The sequence below is a fragment of the Procambarus clarkii genome, chromosome 72 (assembly GCF_040958095.1).
Source record: "Procambarus clarkii isolate CNS0578487 chromosome 72, FALCON_Pclarkii_2.0, whole genome shotgun sequence".
Taxonomy (NCBI): domain Eukaryota; kingdom Metazoa; phylum Arthropoda; class Malacostraca; order Decapoda; family Cambaridae; genus Procambarus; species Procambarus clarkii.
In genome coordinates this window covers 8,236,831-8,259,473 of record NC_091221.1, presented here as the reverse complement: position 1 = coordinate 8,259,473, position 22,643 = coordinate 8,236,831, and the positions used below count along the sequence as shown (strand labels likewise).

At 45.0% G+C, this 22,643-nt stretch overlaps 1 protein-coding gene across 11 annotated transcripts in view; it reads left to right on the top strand.

Moving 5' to 3' along the window:
• Nucleotides 1-22,643, top strand: part of LOC123773583 (RNA-binding protein Raly) — a 713,369-nt gene that overhangs the window by 673,759 nt on the left and 16,967 nt on the right. For 10 of the 11 annotated variants that reach the window (XM_069312447.1, XM_069312456.1, XM_069312454.1 and 7 more), the window contains 3 exons: nt 10,080-10,234; nt 12,957-13,067; nt 21,738-21,869. In XM_069312447.1, the coding sequence (XP_069168548.1) occupies nt 10,080-10,234; nt 12,957-13,067; nt 21,738-21,869 (398 nt within the window). The remainder of the gene's footprint in view (nt 1-10,079; nt 10,235-12,956; nt 13,068-21,737; nt 21,870-22,643) is intronic. The other variant, XM_069312452.1, reaches the window with a different exon arrangement.

Genomic DNA, 22,643 nt, shown 5'->3' with positions numbered 1-22,643 from the left:
ATGTCCTGTTGACTGCTGGAATGTCCTGTTGACTGCTCGAATGTCCTGTTGACTGCTGGAATGTCCTGTTGACTGCTGGAATGTCCTGTTGACTGCTGGAATGTCCTGTTGACTGCTGGAATGTCCTGTTGACTGCTGGAATGTCCTGTTGACTGCTGGAATGTCCTGTTGACTGCTGGAATGTCCTGTTGACTGCTGGAATGTCCTGTTGACTGCTGGACTGTCCTGTTGACTGCTGGACTGTCCTGTTGACTGCTGGACTGTCCTGTTGACTGCTGGACTGTCCTGTTGACTGTTGGACTGTCCTGTCGACTGGATTCCATGACGGTATTTAAGAAAACTGTTTAGACAGAGCTGTGTCTGTGAGTGAGAAAGTTAGGAACATTGACTATACCAGAGAGGAGACAAGGTAGCATCTGTTGGGCAGAACCAACAGAACAACAGTAACTTGTTCAACACTGAAAACAGGAGAACTACCAGAAAGTTACAAAGCCGCCAACAGAGTGACAATGTATACAAAAAAGAAGACTTCTGTTCCATAAGATCTTCCGTTCCGCTAAGATCTTCTGTTCCGGAAGGTCTTCCGTTCCGCTAAGATCTTCTGTTCCGGAAGATCTTCCGTTCCGCTAAGATCTTCTGTTCCATAAGATCTTCCGTTCCGCTAAGATCTTCTGTTCCGGAAGGTCTTCCGTTCCGCTAAGATCTTCTGTTCCGGAAGGTCTTCCGTTCCGCTAAGATCTTCTGTTCCATAAGATCTTCCGTTCCGCTAAGATCTTCTGTTCCATAAGATCTTCCGTTCCGCTAAGATCTTCTGTTCCGGAAGGTCTTCCGTTCCGCTAAGATCTTCTGTTCCATAAGATCTTCCGTTCCGCTAAGATCTTCTGTTCCATAAGATCTTCCGTTCCGCTAAGATCTTCTGTTCCATAAGATCTTCCGTTCCGCTAAGATCTTCTGTTCCGGAAGATCTTCCATAACAAACCCAGCTTGGGGTTCAGGGATGGCAAATTCGTCTCCACAAATCTGATCGAATTCTATGATTGATCGACAAAACAGGGAAGATAGGCCATACTGCATGTTGTTGTTGTTGTTGTTAGATTGCTAACAACCATTCGCCACAATAACACGAGACCATTTTATGGAGGCCAGATTCACGAAGCAGTTACGCAAGCACTTACGAACGTGTACATCTTTTTTTCAATCTTTGGCGGCTTTGTTTACAATTATTAAATAGTTAATGAACTCCGAAGCACCAGGAGGCTGTTTATAACAATAACAACAGTTATCTAACTCCCAGGTACCTATTTACTGCTAGGTGAACAGACGCATCACGGTGAAAGAAACTCTGTCCATTTGTTTCCGCCTCCACCGGGGATCGAACCCGGAACCTCAGGGCCGCGAATTACAAGCGCTGTCCACTCAGCTGTCAAGCCCCTTATATCATACCTTAAGTTGGTTCTTAGAATTCTTCTACAGGCCAAGCCCGCCTTCAGGGGACCAGGCTTGACTTGCAATATTTAGGTCTATGAAACTGTTGTTGCTTGCAACGGCTCGCAAGGTTGCATATCCACTACGATCCAGTTGGTCGTAAAAAAAAATATGCTTGCTGGGCGGTTATTGAATAGTCATGGCTACTAGAATTTAACTCGAAGAAGTGCTAAGTAATGAATCTATGTGCTGGGATCACGATGCTGGATACATGAAACCCCACACAAGAGGAAGTTTAACCAGACCACACACTAGATGGTGAAGGGACGACGACGTTTCGGTCCGTCCTGGACCATTCTCAAGTCGATTGGTCGACGAAACGTCGTCGTCCCTTCACCTTCTAGTATGTGTGGTCTGGTCAATTATATGCTAGGCATCTGGGGGCGCCTTCACATAGGTAACTAATTTATCTTTTTTGTCCTCACAATTCTTGACAAACTTTCACTGTCTCGTTGAAAATCTAGTCTGGAAACTAAGAGGTTTTAAGCCTCGGGGCAAAATTAGATACAAAACTTTGCATATTATGTCTTTAAGAAGTTTTTAATTATCGCTACAAGCTAAACACAGGAACATTCTTCACTCTGATGGCCTTATCACGTTTCAATGTGTTTAATATCAAGTTTGGGTTGGCAATTTAGTTCTTATTATTCTTCAAAAAACCTTTGAACGTCTAAATAAATTTGCATTTTTTTATCTTTTTTGCCTCTTCGTTAAAGTTATCTTTATTCATCGTTCACTGCACCTGTTTTGTTCAATATACAAGGGTCCGGGTTCGTTCACCCTGATGCCCCCTGTTACCTAGCAGTAAATAGGTACCTGGGAGTTAGACAGCTGTTACGGAGTTGCTTCCTGGGTGTGTGTGTGTGTGGAGGGGGAATAAATTTAGTAGTTAGTAACTGTTGATTGATTGACAGTTGAGAGGCGGGCCGAAAGAGCAGAGCTCAACCCCCGCAAGCACAACTAGGTTAGAAGCAGAGGCCAAAAACGTCAGTATAGTTTCAAAGTGTTATACGACAAAGAGTACTGGGAAGACGGGACACCACGAGCTTACCTCTCATCATGTAACTACACTTAGGTAATTACACACACACACACACACACACACACACACACACACACACACACACACACACAGACACAGACACACACACACACACAGGCGAGTTAGGGGCCTTGCGGCTAAGTGGACAAAGCTCGGGGATCGTAGTCCTAAGGGGGTACGATTCCCGGCCAAGGCAGAAACAAATGGGCAGAGTTCCTTTCACCCTGATGCCCCTGTTCACCTAGTAGCAAATAGGTACTTCCTGGGGATGTGTGTGTATGTTAGAGAGAATCGTGTTGGATCAATAGAACGGAAACTTTTCTGTTATTGAATTTGGACAAACAGGAATACTTCGTACTATATTAAATTTTTATTTTATTTTTTTTTTTGCTAACGAAACGTAATCCGACCTAACCTAACCATCCAAGGTCTAATATAGTACATATGTGTGCTATACTAGGCATAGGAATATTGAAGTTTGATTTTTAGCTTTGTTTCATTACACATAGAAATCACAATAGTTATTTAGAGACAGAGTGGTTACCTGGATCTTACCTGCAGAGGGCCTCGGGAGTTCTTCTACTCCCCCTCGACTTGTGAGAGCTTGGTCCAACAGGCTGTTGCATGGAGCGGCTCCGCCGCAGGCCCACATATCCACTACAGCCTGGTTGGTCCGGCACTTCTTGCAAGAACTTATCTAATTGGTTGTTGATGGTTGTGGGGGTGGGTGGTGGTGCAGTGTGGGGGTGTGTGGGGGTGTGGGGTGTGGGTGTGGGGTGTGGGGGTGTGTGGGGTGTTGTCGACGGCTGTTTAGAGCAGCTGAGAGGTACTGTTGAGGTAACACTTCACACACATGCTTTGGGGGTTCCCTGCTCCTCAATTTTCCTTCGAGATATTTTCCCCTATACCCCATAACCCTTCGCTTCTACAACCCCTACCCTTTCCGATCTCCCCTCCCCCACCATTCCCTCTATCCACCACCTTCCCCTACCCCCCACACACACACAATCTACCCCCCTCTCCCTCTCTGTCTCCTCGCCACACTATCCTATCCCTCCTATCCCCACTACCATGCTTGTAAGCGCTTTAAGTGGAGGATAGAGAGGCCAGGCTCCCTGTGGAAAAGTTACCAGTGCGGACGGACTAACTTGTCAGAAGCCCCGACCTGGAAATAGCGGAGACGGCGCCAAAATCTTGAAGAATTCAAGTTTTTAATAAGTTTTGAGGTGCCTTGAAGAGACGTTTAGGCTGCTTGCTTTAATATGTTTCTTGTTTTAATTGTCACCTTGTGTGGATATACAGATGTTGTATACTGCAAGACTCTACTGTATACTACAAGACTCTACTGTATACTACAAGACTCTACTGTATACTCCAAAACAAAAAGATGTATAGTGTGGTTGACGTGAGATATGTAATGAAACACGAAACGTAATTATGTGATTTCAATATATTCGTCGTCTGCTTGCTGGGTTAGGAGGATGAGAAATAGATACACAGACCGAAGATTAAGATAATGTGAGATATAAGACATTAGAAACAGATATAAAACGGAGATAGAGATTGCTGGGTAATCGTCTTCTTGCTGGGTTAGGAGGATGAGGAATACATGCACAGACCGAAGATTAAGATAATGTGAGATATAAGATATTAGAAACAGATATGAAATGGAGAATGAGATATTGTTCAAAGGTCATTTTCACTTGTCAAGTGAAACGCCTCGACAGGCTGCCGCTGACCTGTGAACGATGAAGGGTCTTGTGAAAGTGAACAAAATCTCCTCCATCAAAAGACCTAAACAGTGGGCTGTTGTGTCTTCCTAGAAAAGGTCTATGTTTTATTTGTATTACAGAGTCAAAGAAAAAAGCAGTAAGGTCCTGTAACCGCTCCTAGGCCCAAGAGGCAGGTCAAAGATTGTATAGGGCCACTTGGGCAGAACGGTAGAGCGACGGTCTCGCATCATGCAGGTCGGCGTTCAATCCCCGACTGTCCATTAAGTGGCTGAGCACCATTCCTTTCCCCCATCCCATCATAAATCCTTATCCTGATCCCCCTTTTAAGTTACAGATAAACTGCACTCTGCCTTATATAGGTAAGATCTGCCTATCTGTCTCACCCTGTCTACCTGACACTATCTATCTACCTGCCTGTCTAACAGTGCCTATCTACCCACCTGCTCGTCCAGGGGGTCCACGGGGGGCGCCGCGCCAGATGGTAGGGTCGTGCCAAGATGCCGTAGCCAGAGTCCCACAATCTGTGTAATGTCCCTCCACACTCATACCCAGTAATGAGGCTGTATGGTGTCTCCAAGCGGAGTGTCGTGAGAGGTGAGAGAGGGGACATAGTGAGGAAGCAGGAGAGGAGAGAGAGATACTAAATGAGAAACATTTACAGAGAAGAGAAAGTCTCCTGAGTAGAGTTTGCTAGAGACTCGAATTCCTTGAATAGGAGAAAGAGGAACAGAAGAGATGGAACAGACTATAAGGAATGAGAGGGACCCCATATACACCAGGGAGAGAAAGGGAGGGATGGAGGCGGTCTTAGAGAAGGGGAAGGCAATGGAGAGGGGAAGGGTTGGGGGAGGATAGTAGGGGAAGCCTGAGGTAGGAAATGTCTCAAGACACAGAACATCCTTTAAGACAAACTGAGAGAGACGGAGGGAACAGGAACAAGCAGGCGAATGAAAGGGAAGTGAGGGACGGGAGATGAGGAAGGAAGGAGTAGAGACGAAGGAAGGAGTAGTGAGGAGGAAGAGGAAGAAGAAGTGAGGCATCGAACCCAGCCGGCTGAGTCCTGCCTAATCTCGTGTCGAGGAAATAATCCCATAATGTTGTTGGCAGATATTTGGAGGCCAACAGGTGTTTGGAGGGCAGCAGGTGTTTGGAGGGCAGCAGGTGTTAGAAGGGCAGCAAGGTAATCTACAAGGCTGCATCTACGTCCCTATTTAGGGGCGCTTGGGTAAATGGGTAAATAGGTAAAGCTCCGAGCCATCAATATCCCTCAAACTACCCCTATCTACCCCCTATCAACTTCACAGGGTGAGACTTGGGTCTGTTTATGTGATATATGAGAAGTTGTTGAATGTATAAATGGTTCGTTTGAGGCTGTGGGTAGAGGGAGTGGACTGGGGGTAGTGTGGGATAGACTGTGGGTAGTGGGGGGTGGACTGGGATAGTCAGTAATGGAACAAAGGGAAAAGATTTTGTTAAAAATAAGAATTGAGTTGTTAATTAACACATATTAACTAACCTGACCACGAAGTGAGGTCTTACTCAGTTCTTCGTCAAATCTGGTCCTTAAAGGGGTTAAAGGAGGTGGCTTCCAGAACTTCTTATTTCGAAGCATCACCCGTGCTGGGTTCTGGTACGTCCATACATTTATTTTATTTGAGTTTCCGGCGTCTAAGTTCTCGTAATTTCTCTCAATATAAACATTTCTGTTCTCATTCGCCTAACCATTCCCCGCAGGTATTTTGTATGTAGTGATCATGTCCCCCATCTCTCTGATTTTACTCTTTAGGATTGTGAGAGTAAATTTTTAAGAATTGTTTGGTCTTCTTTAATTCAGGCGCGAGATTTGTTATAATATTCTACACTCATTATATTTTAGGTTTGTGCCTCACAAGGTGTAGACTCCGTGCTAGCGATGCAGATTGGTAACGTTCTCACGTACGTTGTGTAGATCGTTTAAACAGACAATCCGGATAAAGTAGGAAGCTGTTCAGATATAAGAAATATTACACCAAAACATTTCATAGTCTTATAGAAACCACTTGGGCTGGACGGTAGAGCGACGGTCTCGCTTCATGCAGGTCGGCGTTCAATCCCCGACCGTCCATCAACCCACCATTCCTTTCCCCCCGTCCCATCCTGAATCCTTATCCTGACCCCTTCCAAGTGCTTTATAGATCTAATGGCTTGCCGCTTTTCCTTGATAATTACCTCCCTTGCACGTCACAAGGCGAGCTGGTTTGGGTTCGAATCCTGGCCAGGGAAGATGAACTAGATGACTATCTTTAACTGCTCGCGCCTCTTTCCCCAAGGGAGCCGGTCGGCCGAGCGGACAGCACGCTGTACTTGTGATCCTGTGGTCCTGGGTTCGATCCCAGGCGCCGGCGAGAAACAATGGGCAGAGTTTTTTTCACCCTATGCCCCTATTACCTAGCAGTAAAATAGGTACCTGGGTGTTAGTCAGCTGTCACGGGCTGCTTCCTGGGGGTGGAGGCCTGGTCGAGGACCGGGCCGCGGGGACACTAAAAAGCCCCGAAATCATCTCAAGATAACCTCAAGATAGCAGTAATTAGGGATCTCATTGTCAACCGATTGTCGGATTGTGTTCTAGGGGAAAGCGAGCAGGATAAGGCTTATCATCATCAATGATGATTAGCTGATGGAAATGTCTTAAACTGCCTAACAAGGGGCAAAATCATCTACTTATGCGCCTATGTAAAAAAAAAAAAATTGGGAGGCTTACTTTATTTCAATAAAATCATCATTAAAATATCATCAAGAAAATCTGCTTAAAAGTGACGTACGAAATTAACATGTCGCGGCAGTAATTGCTAAAATATTACTCCATCAGTGTTCTTCCTGATCTCAACTTTCGATTGCTGGCCACGTTACACGGAATTGAGAAACTGACACTTTGGCTGAGATGGGTTAAGTTTTTAAGAGGCTTTCCTGGCTCTCTTCTAAAGGAATGTGTTCTTGCAAGCGAGAGTTCGAGTCGGCGTCTGCAATTGCAGGGTTAACCCCTAACCCCCCCACCCACCACCCCAACCCCACCCCAACCCACCCCAACCCCACCCCCAACCCCCCTCCAACCCCCCCCCCCCCCCCCCGGCGTCGATTGTTACAAAAAATGATTCTGTATGAAAGCCTTATTTGCTAGCAGATATGAAGAATGTTTAGGGGTCCAACCAATCAACTTGAAAGTATATATATATATATATATATATATATATATATATATATATATATATATATATATATATATATATATATATATATATAAACAACCTCATTACCAAGTGTGTGTTAACGGGCTCGACAACCACTACTTAATGATAGTCAGTAGTTCATAGCCCTTATACCAGGAGGGCATAAGGCTCAAATTCTCCCTATGCCTGGCGGATTCTCTGCCCATAGTTCGAAGATTGTAATCTGCGCTTCAGAGCGCTTCATAGAGCCATATTGCGAGGCTGTGTCCATTGTAGGCAGGTGAGGGGGGGGAAGGATTAGTGTGTGCTCATCACTGCGTCAACAACAGGTGACTCGATCCGCTAAAGTCCGGCTTTGATGCGTCCCAATTCTGGTGGTAGTGGTCGGGGTCTATGATAGTGGGTGCTCTCTCTCTCTCTCTCTCTCTCTCTCTCTCTCTCTCTCTCTCTCTCTCTCTCTCTCTCTCTCTCTCTCTCTCTCTCTCTCTCTCTCTCTCCCATCAACCTGTGGCTGTGGTAGTCGTACACACACACACACTCACACACACACACACACACACACACACACACACACACACACACACACACACACACACACACACACACACACACACGCACACACACACGCACACACTACATAATGTAGCAAAATTGATTCCATAAGTATTAATGCATAAGACAGCGTTCGCGACCCGATGGCATGGAGGGCGGCGCCCCCCATGCAGTATTGTCGTATTGCACAACCCCCCACATTAATATCTAACGAGTTTAGTCAGTGGTACACCTTGCTGTGTGGGCGAGGAGGCATGCTATTGGTCAACTCACACGGCCACTCTCAACGATCGTTTCTTCTGTGTACCTGCGTGAAGTTATTTCAGGCTAATTGGGTGGTTTGGAATGCGTTAAGCCAATCTCTAATGTTCTACACTATGTGTTCTCTCTTGGCACTTGGTAGTGTGTGTTCTACACCTGGTTTTCACACACCTGACCACTTGGACTGGACGGTAGAGCGACGGTCTCGCTTCATGCAGGTCGGTGTTCAATCCCCGATCGTCTATTAAGTGGTTGGGGCAGTATTCCTTTTCATCCCGTCCCATTATAAATCCTTATCCTGACCCCTTCCAAGCGCTATGTTGTCTTAATGGCTTGGTGCTTTCCCCTAAATAAGGCCCTTCCTTTCTTCGTCTCTCTCTCTCTCTCTCTCTCTCTCTCTCTCTCTCTCTCTCTCTCTCTCTCTCTCTCTCTCTCTCTCTCTCTCTCTCTCTCTCTCTCTCTCTCTGAGGGTCACTGTTATTATATGGATCGTGCCATTGCAAATGAATTGCAAAATTATTTTGTATTGTTGAACAGTCTTTCGACGTTTTAGCGACGCATTCGGTTACGTTGTGTGTGTGTGTGTGTGTGTGTGTGTGTGTGTGTGTGTGTGTGTGTGTGTGTGTGTGTGTGTGTGTGTGTGTGTGTGTGAGTGTGTGTGTGTGTGGTTGGTTCACATGTGTCCATTAATGTGCTTGAATTAGAGAGTTTCAGAACTAATATGAACTCTCCACACCTATCTTTAAGTATATCTCCTCAACATTGCTTTACCAATTAATGTCTCTCTCTCTCTCTCTCTCTCTCTCTCTCTCTCTGTCTCTCTCTCTCTCTCTCTCTCTCTCTCTCTCTCTCTCTCTCTCTCTCTCTCTCTCTCTCTCTCTCTAGCCAAATACTCACCAAGTCTCTCTCTCTCTCTCTAGGCAAACACTCACCAAGTCTCTCTTTCTCTCTCTAGCCAAACACTCGCCAAGTCTCTCTCTCTCTCTCTGTCTCTCTGTCTCTCTGTCTCTCTCTCTCACGCCAAACACTCACCAAGTCTCTCTCTCTCTCTCTAGCCAAACACTCACCAAGTCTCTCTCTCTCTCTCTCTCTCTCTCTCTCTCACGCCAAACACTCACCAAGTCTCTCTCTCTCTCTCTGTCTCTCTGTCTCTCTGTCTCTCTCTCTCACGCCAAACACTCACCAAGTCTCTCTCTCTCTCTCTCTAGCCAAACACTCACCAAGTCTCTCTCTCTCTCTCTCTCTCTCTCTCTCTCTCTCTCACGCCAAACACTCACCAAGTCTCTCTCTCTAGCCAAATACTCACCAAGTCTCTCTCTCTCACGCCAAACACTCACCAAGTCTCTCTCTCTCTCTCTCTCTCTCTCTCTCTCTCTCTCTCTCTCTCTCTCTCTCTCTCTCTCTAGCCAAACACTCATCAAGTCTCTCTCTCTCTCTCTCTCTCTCTCTCTCTCTCTCTCTCTCTCTCTCTCTCTCTCTCTCTCTCTCTCTCTCTCTCTCTCTCTCTCTCTCTCTCACGCCAAACACTCACCAAGTCTCTCTCTCTCTCTCTCTCTCTCACGCCAAACACTCACCAAGTCTCTCTCTCTCTCTCTCTCTCTCACGCCAAACACTCACCAAGTCTCTCTCTCTCTCACGCCAAACACTCACCAAGTCTCTCTCTCTCTCTCTCTCTCTCACGCCAAACACTCACCAAGTCTCTCTCTCTCTCTCGCTCTCTCTCTCACGCCAAACACTCACCAAGTCTCTCTCTCTCACGCCAAACACTCACCAAGTCTCTCTCTCTCTCCATGGTCACAGTTATAATGCCGGAGGTGCCATGGGCCCTGGAGGGCCCCGTCTGACGCCGCCCCTGAAGAGACCTCGGCTCATGGTCCCCAACCTCAGGCAACAGCCCCGAGCACAGTCGCCAAAGAAGGTGGCAACGCCGGGACTCGAAGACCTTAAGACATACAGTAAGTGACATGGAAGTGTGCCTACTCAATCTCTTTATTAAAAACCATCTTAAAATTGGCCTTTTTCGGGCCAATTACAGTGTTATTATACTTTTCTGGTCAATTACAGTGTTATTATACTTTTCTGGTCAATTACAGTGTTATTATACTTTTCTGGTCAATTACAGTGTTATTATACTTTTCTGGCCAATTACAGTGTTATTATACTTTTCTGGTCAATTACAGTGTTATTATACTTTTCTGGTCAATTACAGTGTTATTATACTTTTCTGGCCAATTACAGTGTTATTATACTTTTCTGGCCAATTACAGTGTTATTATACTTTTCTGGCCAATTACAGTGTTATTATACTTTTCTGGCCAATTACAGTGTTATTATACTTTTCTGGCCAATTACAGTGTTATTATACTTTTCTGGCCAATTACAGTGTTATTATACTTTTCTGGTCAATTATAATTTCAATTTTCTGGCCATTAATCACGCCATTAGGGGTGGTTAATTTGTTATTGATTATTTTTGTTCTATATGGGAAGCTGATTAAAGATTTTTTATATATAGTCTCTGCTAGGTGAACAGACCCATTAGGTGAAAGAAAATGTGCTCGACCTTGTCCTGCCTGGGATTCGAACCTGGGATTCCCGATTGTGAGTCGAGAATGAGCCCAACCGTACAATAAGGCTTTTATATAACTTATTTCAGCTGTTGTTTTTAAAAACTCCAGCAAGGAAGATGCGAGTGTTTTTTTTCTTGTTTTTACAAAACTGTTTTTTAGTTTTGTCTCACTGGCTGTTTTTTTTTTTCAAAAAGCCATAAAAAAAAGCCTAACTCAGTATCAATTTATTTTATATAAACATTTGGAAATATAATAATTTAGCTACATTTGTATACTCTTATTGAATAAGAAAATCTAATTAAATACATTAATATATATATATATATATATATATATATATATATATATATATATATATATATATATATATATATATATATATAATTATTTATATAGACTTGACACATTTATAATGATATATTAATTTATATAAATCACTTGAAACACGGCTGAAATCACCAATATAATTACATGTTTAATTTCCAGATAATTACTATCATATACTTCTTATTTAGTTCAACTTGTGTCTGTACTTTGTATAGTTTCAATGTTTCATTAGATTTATCAGTTCTCTGTGTCAGAGTGTGTGTACCTGTTGACAACACTGCTGGTCGGTTGTGACACATTTGTACAGAAACATTGGCAACAGTGATTGGTCTCATTAACTCTGTGTAGCATACGGCTTTCTTCCACACACACACACGCACACGCACACACACAGGCTCAGGAATCTGTACACCAGTTGATTGACAGTTGAGAGGCGGGACCAAAGAGCCAGAGTTCAACCCCCGCAAGTACAAATAGGTGAGTACACACACACACACACACACACACACACACACACACACACACACACACACACACACATATATATATATATATATATATATATATATATATATATATATATATATATATATATATATATATGGATGTTAAATAATATTTAGATTTCTTGTTTACATGAAACTGACACACAAAATGGTGTCAGTTTGACACCATTTTGCCAAACAAACTCAAATTTTGTTTGACTCCCCCCCCCCCCCCAACAACACAATCACCCCCTCCCCCCCCCCCCTTCACCAACCACGTCAATCACCTGTTTCAGTTTACAACTGTTTCCTCGTGTGGTTTCAACACCCTGATCGTAGCTACTCTGCATTTGACTTTTCGTTCCTTGGCCCTTATCCTTTTGGTCCCTCGCCCTTATCCTTTTAAAACTTTGGCCTTAAGCCTCTAGTGTCCTTTGACCGATCCGCCAAGATCAGGGAAGGGTAGATCGGTCAAATTGATCTACCCAAACCAATTGGGCTTTATCCTCCAAGTCTTTATCCAAGATTTTATCCTCTTCCAAGGAAAATTGGACTTTATCCGGAGAGTTCGGCCGGCTTAGCTTTAAACTCGGTAGGCACTAGTTAAGATTCTCATAGTGTTGGAACGTGAGGAGATTGACTAGGCAGATCTACACAAAGATACTTCGTCGAGGGGCAGTTAAAGGTTTTAGGGCGAACTAGCATTGTCTTCAGAATTCTCTTGATGTGTGTGTTTACAAATGACATCAAACACACAGGTGGAAACTGAGTACCCAGATGAGCCACAGAGACGTTAGAAAGAATTTTTTCAGTGTCAGAGTAGTTAATAAATGGAATGCATTAGGCAGTGATGTGGTGGAGGCTGACTCCATACACAGTTTCAAATGTAGATATGATAGAGCCCAATAGGCTCAGGAATCTGTACACCAGTTGATTGACAGTTGAGAGGCAGGACCAAAGAGCCAAAGCTCAACCCCCGCAAGCACAATTAGGTGAGTACACAGACACACACAGACACACACACACACACACACACACACACACACACACACACACCAAAATCAGTGTAGAGGGGTGATGTGTTGCAAAAAAATGATTGACAACTACACCATAGATGAACGAACTTCTTGCATCATCAGAAACTCGCATAACCCAGACCTCAGCCTCTCGGAGGCTGAGACATCAGACACGAGATGAGATCTTGAACCAAAACCTATTAACCCTCTCATGTAACTAGCGACTAGACGATGCCCCTCCTAGTATGACCTGTAACAGTCTGGCCTGGTTGTTCGGTAGGTGGTGCACCGGTGAAGCAAAAGAGTGGTCTTACCACAGTAAGGAACAGTAAAGGCCAGGTACCAGAGGCCGTCAAGATGGGCATCGCTAGTACTTCTATCAGAGAAACAAGTAAGTCTGAATTCACGTTTTCCGAGGAGAGGAGAGTCTTTCTTGGGCTGAAGTCTTGCTTAGGCAGAAGTCTTGCTTGGGCAGACGTCTTGCTTGGGCAGAAGTCTTGCTTGGGGCAGAAGTCTTGCTTGGGGCAGAAGTCCTGCTTGGGGCAGGAATCCTGCTTGGGGCAGATGTCTTGCTTGGGGCAGAAGTCCTGCTTGGGGCAGGAATCCTGCTTGGGGCAGAAGTCCTGCTTTTGCAGAAGTCCTGCTTGGGGCAGAAGTCCTGCTTGAGCAGAAGTCCTGCTTGGGGCAGAAGTCTTGCTTGGGGCAGGAGTCCTACTTAAGAAAGAGTCCTGCTTGTGGAGTACGACTTGAGAAGACAATGCGCGCCTATCCTAAGATCCTAACCGCTGCAGCTCTGATCCTGCGCCTTTGGTGTCGCTAGATCATCGGCATTAATCATCTTAGAATAGTTTATGACTGTCATCAGCTCAGCACTAACGTAGCATTCAGGGAAGCTTGTGTATGTGGTCCTGAGTTAATTAGGAAATTGTTGACTTGTTCCTTATGTATGTGTGTGAGTGTGTGTGTGTTTTTAACTTATTGACAAGTCTTATACTTCAAATCCAGCAAGACTTGAGTGCGTTAGTTATGTGATGAGTATATGTAGAATAGATATATTAATACTATGTTATATCGCTACATAGCAGTATGTCAATAAGTGATATTAGTCTTTGAAGAGGACCTAAAATTAGCTACCTGTATACCCGCTTGACTGGACACATAAGTGAAGTTCAAAGTATGTGTCCGTGTTCGAAGTATGTGTCCTCGCTGTTGCAAACACACTTAGGTGGAAAGTGTATGTAAGAGTGGTTCTTACTGAATGGTGAACAAAACTGTGAGTGAACGAACTCACTTCTGCTGTTGAACATATGTCCCTACTCCCCCCCTCCCCTCCACCCCCCTAACCCCCACCCCACACCCCCCACCCCACCCCCCCCCTCACCCCTCATCCACTACCCCATGTTCAGGGGGTTATAATCAATCAAACCCGGGCCCTCAGGATTACGCTCCCCTAGCGCTGTCTATTCAGCCACGTGTGTATTTACTATTTTTTTTATTTTTTATTAGTGTCTGGAGAATCGAGTTATTAGCTCTTGGACCCCGCCTTCCTAACCAATCTATTTCTCCTCTATTATGTCTACTACATTTATTTATCTCTAACATACACATACATCCCCACACACACACACACATCCCCAGGAAGTATCTATTTGCTATTAGGTGAGCAGGAGCATCAGGGTGAACGGAGCTCTGCCCATTTGTTTCTGCCTCGGCTGGGAATTGTACCCCCCTTAGGACTACGATCCCCGAGCTTTGTCCACTCAGTCGCGAGGCCCCTACCTCGTGTGTGTGTGTGTGTGTGTGTGTGTGTGTTTAGTTCGTCCTTCTAAGGTTTCCCAAAGTCAAGAAAACGGTCAATTTAAAGTGGTCTCCCTTAACCTACCTGAGGACCCACAACAGAAAACGGGACAGTACGTCATTTTCTTCAGCCGCTTTCATTTTCTAGTATGACAATTTTTGGCCTTTAGGTAACGCAAACGGGCGAAATACGACGTTCTTAGATGACAGGTTGGGGTGTGAGTGTGTCTCTCTTTCTCTCTCTCTCTCTCTCTCTCTCTCTCTCTCTCTCTCTCTCTCTCTCTCTCTCTCTCTCTCTCTCTCTCTCTCACACACACAGGAAGCAGCCCATAACAATTGTCTAACTCCCAGATACCTATTTACTACTAGGTAACACGGACATCAGGGTGAAAGAAACTCTACCCATCAGTTTCCACCAGAACCGGGGATCGAACCCGAACCCAAGGATTACGAGTCCTGAGTAACATCCACTTAGCCACCAGGCGCTCTCCTGGCGTGTGTGTATGTGAGAAGGTGAAAATATTATCCTCCAGTAGAGAGAGAACTTGGTATAAATGACAGAATTACAACACGTATTAGTGAGGAATAAAAACACACATTATTGAGAAATGTGGAGGCTGGGAAAGTGATGAATAATGAGGAATAATGAGAAATAATGAGACACTGTATCAGGCCGCGAGAAATGCAACATCCTGGGGTCCTTAAACTGATTGAATTTGCAGGGAAAAATGCCGTAAAGAGCGGCCATTACTCTATATGTGTACGCCAGGAAATGATTGAATTGACTAATATTGAGCCGGGGATCGCTCTCTCTGAGAAGCAATTATCTCCTTGCTCTACTACACGAGCCTGTTCTCTCTCTCTCTCTCTCTCTCTCTCTCTCTCTCTCTCTCTCTCTCTCTCTCTCTCTCTCTCTCTCTCTGTCTCTCTCTGTCTCTGTCTCTCTCTCTCTCCCTCTCTCTCCCTCTCTCTCTCTCTCTCTCTCTCTCTCTCTCTCTCTCTCTCTCTCTCTCTCTCTCTCTCTCTGTCTCTGTCTCTCTCTCTCTATCTGTCTCTCTCTCTCTCCCTCTCTCCCTCTCTCTCTCTCTCTCTCTCTCTCTCTCTCTCTCTCTCTCTCTCTCTCTCTCTCTCTCTCTCTCTCTCTCTCTCTCTCTCTCTCTCTCTCTCTGAAAATCTGCATTTGTAATATGCGGCAGCAGCTGACGCCAGCAAAGGGGATGGCATATTAAAAGTATGATTGGGAGTATATTGTGTGTCTGCATGAGTGTATGCGCGCGCTTTACATATATCAGGAATGCGTATGGCGTATTTGTTGCAGTATAACATATTCTTTTCAAATAAACAAAGAAAGAACGCGCCTGTAGGAGTCAGAAAGAGCTTAACAACTCCACTTCCATACTTAAAATCTGCTGCTGGAGGCCTCAGATGGAGACGCCCCTCTCTTGAGACGTCCTCCTCATCTTCTTAAAATTAATGTACTTACGATAACTAAATACTAAGTATCCCCCACTAAGTATCTAAGGTTCGAGTCACTTAGAGCCCAGGATTGCTAGGGGGAAGGTTAGGTTAGGTTAGGTTAGGTTAGGTTAGGTTAGGTTTTATATTTATGTTATAAATTAAAAGTTGAGACTTCCTGGTGGTCCATCACTACATATTGGTACTTCCTGGTGGTCCATCACTACATATTGGTACTTCCTGGTGGTCCATCACTACATATTGGTACTTCCTGGTGGTCCATCACTACATATTGGTACTTTCGACCAAATAGTTCATATAAACGCTAATTTTCCAAGAGAATGAATTGATGAATACACATTCACTAAACACACTAGTGATGAATACGAAGACTTGGACTATCTATTTCCTTAGATAGGGTATCTTAGATAGGTCCCTGATTTCTAAAAGGTATCTTTTTTTTCCCCATGAGTTAAAGTAACTTTAGCAAATAGATATAATTCATTATTTTCCCCGAGAGACAGCTCGAGTAATTCGGGTATATGGTTACCTTACCTTGAGGTGCTTCCGGGGCTTAGCGTCCCCGCGGCCCGGTCGTCAACCAGGCCTCCATGTGGTATGTGTACTTACATGTACACTCACTTGAGTACAACATAATGATGAGGATTCCAGTGTGGTGTACCTCGGGACGCTATGATGAGTGTGATGTTGAGGTATGAGGTAGGGGTGATGGCTCTGCTCCCCTTTCAAAGGGAGCATTTGAGTAGGAGGGAGGGGAGCATTTGAGTGGGGGGAGTTAAAGGGAAGGAGCATTTGAGTGGGGGGAGTTAAAGGGAATGAGTATTTGAGTGGGAGGGAACAGGCAGACCTGCTCTACCGTGTTGAAATACACGACAAAATTACATGCATAAATTCATTACCTGCTGGTCTAGACTATACGAATTCTTAGACTGTGTCTTCAGGGGGTTGGTCCAAGGGTATGACTTGAGGGGGGAATGGCTTGATGGGGTGGCTCTAAGGGCTGGCTTAAGGGCTTGATGGGGCGGCTTGATCAGATTTATTGGATAATGTTCTAGTGGAGTGAGTTTGGTTTAATTAATCTGGAGGGGTTTAATCAATTGTGTGTGGGTGTTTATTTGTTTGTTTGATGGATGTCGGGGCAGTTGTCGAATGGATGTATGTCGAATGTCGTACGTACACACACACACACACACACACACACACACACACACACACACACACACACACACACACACACACACACACAAAGAAAGGACTAAGACAACAGACCCCTGATGCAATAGCAGTATTAGAGACCAAACTAACTAGCATGATTAGCAATGCGTTATTCCCAAAGCGATACCAAATAATGAGAAGCGAAAGACCCCACAGAGGAAGAGGAGGAGGAGATGTGGCACAACCGGTGAAAACAACGTGGATCCTTGAAAGCATTTCCTTGGAGGTGGAAATCAACTACATTATGAAGGATCATTTAGTTACATGATGATAAAGTGGTTGTGGCTGTAATCTACAACAACCCCCTCCCCCCTCTCCCCCCTCTCCCCCTCCCCCCCCCTCCCCCGAGAACCACGGGTCCAGGTGGTTCTCCCCCCCCTCCCTTCCCCCTACCCCCCAGAGAATCACGCCCTGATGCCTCTGTTCACCTAGCAGTAAGACATGTTCCTGAGAGACACGATTATATGTATTAGATATAGAGAAAAAAAATAATTCGGGTGTTAGGTAATTAGAAAATGGACAATTAGAAAGGCGGGGTCCAGGAGCTAACAGCTCGATCCTGCAGGTACAAATAGTAAATACACACACATGGGGGGGTGTGAGGGGGGAGGGGGTTCTATGAGGCGCCGGATATTGTGCTGTCCTCATTAAATGAGGACAGTAATCTGTGATGTGTTTATAGTCCATCTTGGCATAGGTGTGCTGCCCTCAGCACCTCCTTCTCTCACTTTCCCTCAGCACCTCCTTCCCTCACTTTCCCTCAGCACCTCCTTCCCTCACTTTCCCTCAGCACCTCCTTCCCTCATTCGCTTCAACCACCAGTGAGTTAACGATGGTTTAACTCCGATTCGAGCCACGTTGTCGAAGTATTGTTGCGGCACTATGAAACTCGAGGACACTTTCCTCATCTCCGGGGGCACTTTCTTCACCTCCGGGGGCACTTTCCTCATCTCCGGGGGCACTTTCTTCACCTCCGGGGGCACTTTCTTCACCTCCGGGGGCACTTTCCTCAGCTCCGGGGGCACTTTCTTCACCTCCGGGGGCACTTTCCTCAGCTCCGGGGCACTTTCTTCACCTCCGGGGGCACTTTCCTCAGCTCCGGGGCACTTTCTTCACCTCCGGGGGCACTTTCCTCAGCTCCGGGGGCACTTTCTTCACCTCCGGGGGCACTTTCCTCACCTCCGGGGGCACTTTCTTCACCTCCGGGGGCACTTTCTTCACCTCCGGGGTCACTTTCTTCACCTCCGGGGGCACTTTCTTCACCTCCGGGGGCACTTTCTTCACCTCCGGGGGCACTTTCTTCACCTTCGGGGTCACTTTCTTCACCTCCGGGGGCACTTTCTTCACCTCCGGGGGCACTTTCTTCACCTTCGGGGTCACTTTCTTCACCTTCGGGGTCACTTTTCTCACGTCCGGGGGCACTTTCTTCACCTCCGGTGGCACCCTTCTGGTAAATGTCTCACTATCTTCGCCTCTATTTCACTAGTCTGGCTCGCTTATTTCCTCCATGGCACTATACTAGCTACTGTGTCATTGCCTACGCTTCCGTGGCACTGTCTTGATCACTGTTGCACACTCCTCTTCCCCCCATGGCACTGTCTTGATCACTGTACACACTCCTGTCCCCCATGGCACTGTCTTGATCACTGTTGCACACTCCTCTCACCCCATGGCACTGTCTTGATCACTGTTGCACACTCCTCTCACACCATGGCACTGTCTTGATCACTGTTGCACACTCCTCTTCCCCATGGCACTGTCTTGATCACTGTACACACTCCTGTCCCTCATGGCACTGTCTTGATCACTGTTGCACACTCCTCTTCCCCCCATGTCACTGTCTACTGGCACTTTATCTTGATGCAAAGACCTCCATCCCCCCTTCCCCCCCCCCCTCTCTAGTCTGTAATGAACGACGTTGTTTCCATACTGTCTTTGACTTCTTATGGCTAATGTGGTGATCTACCAGTCTGTTGTGGGTGGGTACATGTACGTGCTTTTTTTTTTGAGGGATATTTACCTTTGGCAACATTTACCCTTGCTGAAGGGTAATTTTTTTTTTTATTCTCAAAACTCGAAAATGAGTTTTGTATTTTGTATTTTTTATGCTTAGCTTTCCTGTACCGTCTGAATATTTATATACACTGCAGGTGTATTTTCAGCATGTTTTGTTTGTTTGTGTTTGTTTGTGTTTGTGTGTGTGTGTGTGTGTTTGTGTGTGTGTGTGTGTGTGTGTGTGTGTGTGTGTGTGTGTGTGTGTGTGTGTGTGTGTGTGTGTGTGTGTGTGTGTGTTTGATTTAGTATAGATCTACGCTCTTAAATTGTGAATCTTATCTTTCTACTAATACATCTAGTACTTCCAGTCGGATTGGCTCACTACAGCTCCGATTTTGCTTCTTTTACAGATCGCCGTTCGATTCCCGATGGTCCAAATCATTTGGCCAGAGTTCCTTACGTCTCTGCACATATAGTCTTCGTGTCCCCTTCCAAGTGCTCTTTAGCCAAACTGGTTCAGCACTTTATCTTTGCCTTACCTGATACATCTTTCTTTTGCTGCTGTGTGTGTGTGTGTGTGTGTTCATATGTATTATGAGTCATTGTTTTAATGGCTCCGCTGGCTACCGTGAACGATTCTTGACTTATTGTAATAAGAATATCTTTCAGGATTGAGGATATGTCTTAAGAATGTTGGAAAATTCTTCTCGCTGATTCAGAGGTTTTAGCTGTCCCATTTCTGCTGTAGTTTTCGGGTAAATTAAGGTATTGTGTGTATACAACAGCTGGAGAAGACTGAGCATTTTGTGTAAACAACAGCTGAACAAGATTGAGCATTTTGTGTAAACAACAGCTGAACAAGATTGAGCATTTTGTGTAAACAACAGCTGAACAAGATTGAGCATTTTGTGTATACAACAGCTGAACAAGATTGAGCATTTTGTGTATACAACAGCTGAACAAGATTGAGCATTGTGTGTATACAATACTTGGAGAAGATTGAGCATTTTATGTATACAATACTTATACACAACTGACAGCATACCAAACTACGGTACTACACACTTATTACATTTTCTCCAACGTTTATCTATAGGCCTAGTAGCTTGGTTAGTTCATCTTAGATGTTTTTCTTGGTGTGATATTCTACAAGTTGATGACAAGGGGGTTGAGGCCTGAACCATCTCGTCAGGGCCTGGGGGATAGGGAGGATGGGCCTAAGGCCTATCAACCTCTGGGGAGTTATTAAAAGCCAACTATTAACAGCTTACTGGCTAACTAGAATGCAACGGCTTAGAAAAATCCACATTTTCCACATTTTCTTTGCGTAGGTTCGTAAGGTTATGAGGGTGGTCTGGTTTCTTGAGTTTCCCCTTATTTCGTGCTTTATGGCAAATCATAAAAAACGGGATGTTAGAAGGGGGTACTGCTTTATTATTCTCTGGATAATATTATCTTAGTAAACTTTGAGGAAACTCAGGGTTAACGTGACAACCTTGGGTTCTGAGCACCCAATGGGTTAGGATCTAGGTTTACATAGCATTTAAATTGATATCCTTGGCGCTGATGCACCGAACTCAGGGCTTAAAGTTCCTTGGCATTATGTCTGGCGTAAGTCAAAGAACATTGTTGTTCAAAAGTAGTTGTTCTTTTCTTTGGTATACTAAGGAGAATATTGAGATTTTGGAATAAGGATAAGGTGTTCTTGCTCCCTATTCTGACAACTGTGGCACTTTTCTTACTTGCTGTGGCACTTCTCCTACTGGCTGTGGCTCTCTGTTACTTACTATGGCACTCTCCTACTTTCTGTGGCACTCCCCTACTGTGTGACCTTTCTCTGGACACGTAGACACCCATTGGTCAATATGGGACATTATTAATGCAACAATAATCTATACGTTGGCTACATAGCAGCTATGCCACACTGCTGACCACTATGGCACTCTCCCCCCAGTCGCCTATGCCACACTCCTTGCATCTGTGGCACTCCCTAGTTGTTGCGCCATTTCAATGGTCACTATGGTCTCAGTCCAGCTGTAATCCTCTTGAATCTCGTACTGTACTACTCCTGTATTTCATAGTGTAACCAGAGTGTAACCGCTCCCTGTGGCTTGAGTGATAAGTTATGTTTAGTTCGCTATTATTTTTTCCCAATACACAGATATACCTCACTCGGAAATGTGGATTAGGATATAATTTACATATACTGACAGGCATAAATAACTAACCCACACACATACACACACGTACATATACACACACGTACATATACACACACGTACATATACACACACACACACATACACACACACACACACACACACACACACACACACACACACACACACACACACACACACTCGTATATATTCATATCAAACGAGACCATCAAATATCAAATGATTCACGATGAGGCCATTGTGAATTGCCAACAACATCGCTCAATGGATATCAACAGTAGTGCAATAACCATTTATACCACTACCACCACTACCACTACCCCCACCACCACTGCTACCACCACTACCACCACTACCACCACTGCTACCACCAATACTAATGTTTCCGTTTTTTACAGGCAGTCCGGACATCTTAATTTGCGGCAATTGTCGGGAGCTGTTTTCCAACCTCAGTGACTTCATCGACCATCGACGGACCTATTGCAAGCTCAGGTTCACTTGCAAGTGTTCCTCTCACAATGGTGTCATGCGTGAGTATTGTCTTTCATCTCCTTGGCACTGTTTTCCGTCTTGGCACTGTTTTTTCATCTCTTTGGCACTGTTTTCTATCTCCTTGGCACTTTTTCACCTCCTTGGCACTGTATTTACATCTCTTTGGCACTGTTTTCCATCTAAATACAAACTCCTTTCTCATATCTACTCGTTTTTAAGACCTTTTTCCAGTAAGGCTCATTATCGCGTGTTTTCCTAGCACCATTAACATTATCACCTGTTGCTAACGAGCAGTTTCGTTATCTATGACGGTGGGATATCGTTATTAATTACGAGAGATGTCGCCCGCCCTAAGGTGCTTGTTGACTGGAGGGTGAACAGATGCTTCAGGTGTAAGGAAACCCTGGACAAATATATTTCGTCCCGTTCAGGATTTTGAGACGCCATGATTTATCGGTTGCGAACCGACGGCTCTGATAGAGTTGTACTCTTTGGGGTTTGCGTGCGCTTGTTTGCGTGTGCGTGCGTAGGAACAAGCAGCAATTAAGGTAACTGGTCGTTACACGCCCCAACTTGTCTAGTTCGTTATCTTCAAGCACCTGTTTAGGCAACCTAATTAGGCTTCATTACCCAACAACATTACTTTGAAAATTACATTTTTAATCTCCAGCAAGTGTGCCTTTAAGAGCGGCTCTTAATACGCTCACAGGGGGACATAGCCGGGGATATAGCGGCCAAGGTTGAGAGCTTGGGGCAAGGGGGCATAGCAGGGGATATAGCGGCCAAGGTTGAGAGCTTGGGGCAAGGGGGCA